This window comes from the organism of the source record quoted next (assembly GCF_019968985.1).
Source record: "MAG: Porospora cf. gigantea B chromosome Unknown PgB_NODE_1890_length_4581_cov_371.929, whole genome shotgun sequence".
In the NCBI taxonomy this organism is placed as follows: domain Eukaryota; phylum Apicomplexa; class Conoidasida; order Eugregarinorida; family Porosporidae; genus Porospora; species Porospora cf. gigantea B.
The window spans coordinates 1-4,251 of record NW_027178757.1 but is presented as its reverse complement, the minus strand read 5'-3'; the positions used below and the strand labels follow the sequence as shown (position 1 = coordinate 4,251).

Below are 4,251 nucleotides of genomic sequence, written 5' to 3'. Positions count from 1 at the left end.
AACACCACGACCTGAACAACATTAGCAACTAATACAACACTTATCAATCTCCTCTGTGAGACAACCAATACAACACTGAACAACTTTAGCACACCACGACCTGAGTGTGGCGCTCGGCCAACCTGTCACAATAGAGTGTTGAGGGAATTCGTCCGGGCGCTCTATAGGGAGAGGGGAGTGTATGGGATCAATCTCCACGACAAGGAATGTTATGTACTTAAACAAACAATTGAAGCATGACGATGTAGACTACAAGTCGAATGCGATTGCGTGTCACAGGCGTGACTTCAGCATGGCTTTCGCAAGATCTTTGCTCAAACGCTTCTTGATCTTCTGCATGCCTGGAGAGCTGTCTTCAGAACTGAGGTCTTGCATCAGTTCGTGGCAGTGTTTGAGATCCTGAAAAGATAGTTTCTGTCTCAATGCGAGCTTGACAAGGACGGAATACTTGCCAGGAATGAACCTAGAGATGTCAAGGCCCGTACTCTCGTCGGCTTCGACCTTGCCTTTGCCCATAGAACGAAGCAGCTCGAGCTTAGATGAAAGAGGCCACTCGTTCTTCTCCTCTTCCTCCGCACCAGTCCATTTCGCCAACAAATCTGCCATCTGATGATCTGATGTAACACACTCCAAGTTTGTCGATCAGGGAGACAAAACGGTTGCGGTTGACCTCGAAAGATGATCCTCTATGTATGCACCACTCGGGATGACGCAAATACAGTCATTATATGCCGCACTTATTTCTGGGCTACGTTGAGACGACGCAATTGATCGAGTATCTCAAAGCTGCAGACCTCAAAAGCAGATTCACAACTTTCAAATTGCAGATCTGCTGTGGAGACGATCGATTGGAGCTCTCCTGCAAGCAGCGCTTCAAGGAGGAGTTAGTTTTTGATCACATTGACTTCTACAGCAGAAATGTTGTGCACGCGCAGCTACTCTCTTTGCGCCTCGTCGCTACGGACGGCCATCGCTGGGAAACTCTTGGAGGAACCCAGCTAAATCTCTCAAACGTCCAAGTAGGAAGGGTTAGCAGAGGCGAGTATCCGATGAAAAGGGTACCTGTGTCAGTGGAAGGCGCCAACCCTCGAATGTACGTCATGCTGACGTTCCTCTCTTGGGGTACGCTTGAAACGTCGAGACTGGAGTACTGGCGAATGGTTCACAGAAAACCAGCGTCAACGCTATCGCCATATTTGGCCTGGCGACGTGAGAACGTGGACAGGACAGCCGTGCACAAGAAAGAACATGCAGCTAAACTGGAGACCCGTCCAGAATGCAAACCTAAGAAATCCCCACAGTGTATCCCCTCTGAAGCGCCCCAGACCCCGATTCGCAGGGGACCCAGTCGCCTGCCAGACGGCACAGAAGTGGAGCTCGAGAAGCACAGGAGATTCGTGGACCTTACCAAGGTGTTCCCTCATTACTCGGAGAAGGCACTGGCCGAGCATCTGCAGGAACATGACTGGGATGTAGTGAAGGTCATGGATGACGTCTCGCATAAGTTGTTAGCCACCGCCTCGTTTTCCCAGACAGCATTGCACCTGAAGTCAACGGCCAAGTTAAGGATTCGGCAGTCTCACCTTACGAACTCAGACATGTCCTATGCGGAGGTAGCCGCGGCCCCGCCTGCAGACGTGGGTGCCAGGCCGCTACCTTCGGTCGGCGGGCCGCTTCCGAAACTAACAGGAAAGAAGAAGGCACTGCTGATTGGCATCAACTACACTGGGACCAACAAGGAATTGTCTGGTTGTCAGGCGGATGTAGGACGCTGGCGTAAGGTCCTTACGGAGCTGTACGGCTTTCCCGACGATTCCTCGTTTCTGACCACTTTAGTCGACACTCATTATGGCGATCCCAGATACCGCCCTACGAAGAAAAACATTCTGCTGGCCTTTCAGTGGCTGGTGGCTGATGCTGAGCCGGGCGACGTCCTCTTTTTCCATTTCAGTGGCCATGGGAGTCAAATTAGGGATCAAGAGGGTACGGAAGAGGACGGCTTCGACGAAACTATCATGCCCGTTGACTATAAAACCGCTGGTCAGATTCGAGACGACGAGATTAACTGGCATCTGGTGTATCCTCTGCGGTCTGGCGTGAAGATGATATGCGTAATGGACTGCTGTCACTCCGGATCCGGTATGGACTTGCCGTTTGTTTGGGAGCCGAAGACCCGATCGTGGAAGGAGGAACGGTTCCCAAAAAAGGCTGCCGGTGATGTAGTTTTATTGTCTGGTTGCCAAGACAATCAGACGTCGGCGGACGTGAAGATGCCCAATGTGGGTACGGGTGGGGCGCTGACAATGGCTCTGATGACCCTCATCGTTCAGGATCCCTACAACATTCGATTTCACAAAGCTCTCGAACATTTGAACAAGTGTTTTCGGTCACGAAAACTGCCCCAAGTCCCAAATTTAAGTAGCATGCAGAAATTCTGTATCACGAGGCCTTTAGATTTTCTGGACATACTCCCGAACAACAACGCGTCCCTCCCTCAAAGGAAGCCGCCATCCGAGACTCCGTTGAGAGCGCATAGACGCGTCGACTCTGAAGCTGCGAAGGGGTGGGTGCGGTTAGGTCACCGCAAAGTGAGCACTCAAGGGCACCGACGTGAGTTTTTGCGATGAGTTGGTTGAGCGATTTATGTTTCGGTGTTAGTAGGCACAGGTGGTCACTATGTGACCTGTATCATTCCAATCGACTGTCTCAGTCAGCAGACTCAGTACTCCTGCGATCGTTCACGGCTTTTCTTCGGCAGAAGAACTTCGTGCACTCGCGGCAAAACTCCGCCCTGTGCAATGCTCACCTTGGCCAGGTACGTTGACAGCTCCTCGTCGTTCCGAATGGCTAGCTGAATGTGTCTAGGGTTGATTCTGTTCTTCTTCTGCTCTTTGGCAGCGGCGCCGGCCAACTCCAACAGCTCGGCCACCAGGTACTCCAACACAGCTCCGATGTAAACCGGAGCTCCTCCAGACAACCTCTTTGCGAAACGACCGTCTCGTAGATGCCTGGCAATCCTCCCCACAGGGAAAGTTAAGCCGGCCTTCGCCGACCTGGATGTGACCTTGCTCTTCTTAGCGACTTTCTTGCCCTTGCCTGTCATCTCCAAGAATTATAATTTCCACGCAAATTTTCTTCCCAGCTGCATGTGTCGTCGCCCCAGATTTCTGCAAGCATTGCTGAAGAGCGCTTCGTTTTTGACTGATAAGATGTCATGAACCCTGCATACGCCTGTGGGACCGCTTATGAAGGCGTACACCAGCTGCGGTGGATCGGAGGGCTGTTGGGAAATGAAAAGGCGGTCCGCTTGTGTATTCCGCGAACGCAAGCATTTTCCATGAAGCGCTCATGGCTTCGAGGAACGTTGACCAGTTGACTACAGACCATCGACACACGCATAGCGGTATGTGGAGTGGAGGCGACAGATTGCTTCGCGTGTGCCTTCAACCCGCGTGTGCAAAATCGATGACTCCACCAGCACCCTGTAGAGATCTCCGACGTTTTCGGCAATTGTACTCCAGGTTTCTGGAGGTCGCCATGTCTGTTCCGAAGATAAAGTCTCGAGCTGACCTGGCGATCGCCCATCACCAGATTCAGTTCCTTGTCACGGACATACAGAGATACCTGCAAGAGGACGCCAGCTCCAATCAAAAGACGTACACTCTATTAGCGAACCTACGGGCCCTGGTCAGTTCCGTCCATCTGCTCATGCTGACGTATACCGACATTATAGACGGATCGGAAGGCTTGGCTCCGTGTCCGTCCACTCTGGTGTCCTTGCTGATGCAGCGAATGCCACGAGTCAAACGAGAGCGAGAGCCGGTTGCATGCCAACCTGGCATTGATCCCGTCACCAAGTTGCTTCTTGCAATACGGAAGAGTCCAGAGGGTGAAGCAAAAGAAGACCCAAGAGAAGCGCCTTCGGAAAACGCCGACGGCCAGGAATCGGACGCAGACATCACGAATGAGGACGATTCACATGAAGCGCCATCGAAACGATTCTGCGTTCCGCGTCCTCCCTGCGTGCCAGCTCCACCACATCTTCTCCGAGAACTCAGCAAAGCACACAGAGACGTCATTGATTCTCGACTTTTCCCCTTTTGCAACAAGGTGGAGAAGATGCCACGGTTTCTGGCTGAGCATCGCCCTCCATGTCCACCCGAGCGCCGCTCTTCCGCACGAATTCAGGCGAGGGCTGTCAATAGTGAATGAGTCGGAACACAACAAAGCTACACAAGCAGAACTGCATTC

At 52.2% G+C, this 4,251-nt stretch overlaps 4 protein-coding genes across 4 annotated transcripts; 2 read left to right on the top strand and 2 right to left on the bottom strand.

Moving 5' to 3' along the window:
* Positions 1–273: 273 nt before the first annotated feature.
* Positions 274–606, bottom strand: KVP17_004497 (uncharacterized protein; the record flags this gene model as incomplete). The annotated part of the gene is made up of 1 exon (XM_068522731.1): positions 274–606. One exon carries the CDS (start codon positions 604–606, stop codon positions 274–276), a length of 333 nt encoding a protein of 110 aa, XP_068377473.1.
* Positions 607–728: 122 nt separating this feature from the next.
* Positions 729–2,627, top strand: KVP17_004499 (uncharacterized protein; the record flags this gene model as incomplete). Its single annotated transcript, XM_068522733.1, has 1 exon — positions 729–2,627. One exon carries the CDS (start codon positions 729–731, stop codon positions 2,625–2,627), a length of 1,899 nt encoding a protein of 632 aa, XP_068377475.1.
* A 92-nt stretch (positions 2,628–2,719) lies between these two features.
* On the bottom strand, positions 2,720–3,103 carry KVP17_004498 (uncharacterized protein; the record flags this gene model as incomplete). The annotated part of the gene is made up of 1 exon (XM_068522732.1): positions 2,720–3,103. One exon carries the CDS (start codon positions 3,101–3,103, stop codon positions 2,720–2,722), a length of 384 nt encoding a protein of 127 aa, XP_068377474.1.
* A 434-nt stretch (positions 3,104–3,537) lies between these two features.
* On the top strand, positions 3,538–4,212 carry KVP17_004500 (uncharacterized protein; the record flags this gene model as incomplete). The annotated part of the gene is made up of 1 exon (XM_068522734.1): positions 3,538–4,212. The coding sequence occupies one exon, from the start codon at positions 3,538–3,540 to the stop codon at positions 4,210–4,212; it is 675 nt and encodes a 224-aa protein (XP_068377476.1).
* Between the last annotated feature and the right edge of the window lie 39 nt (positions 4,213–4,251).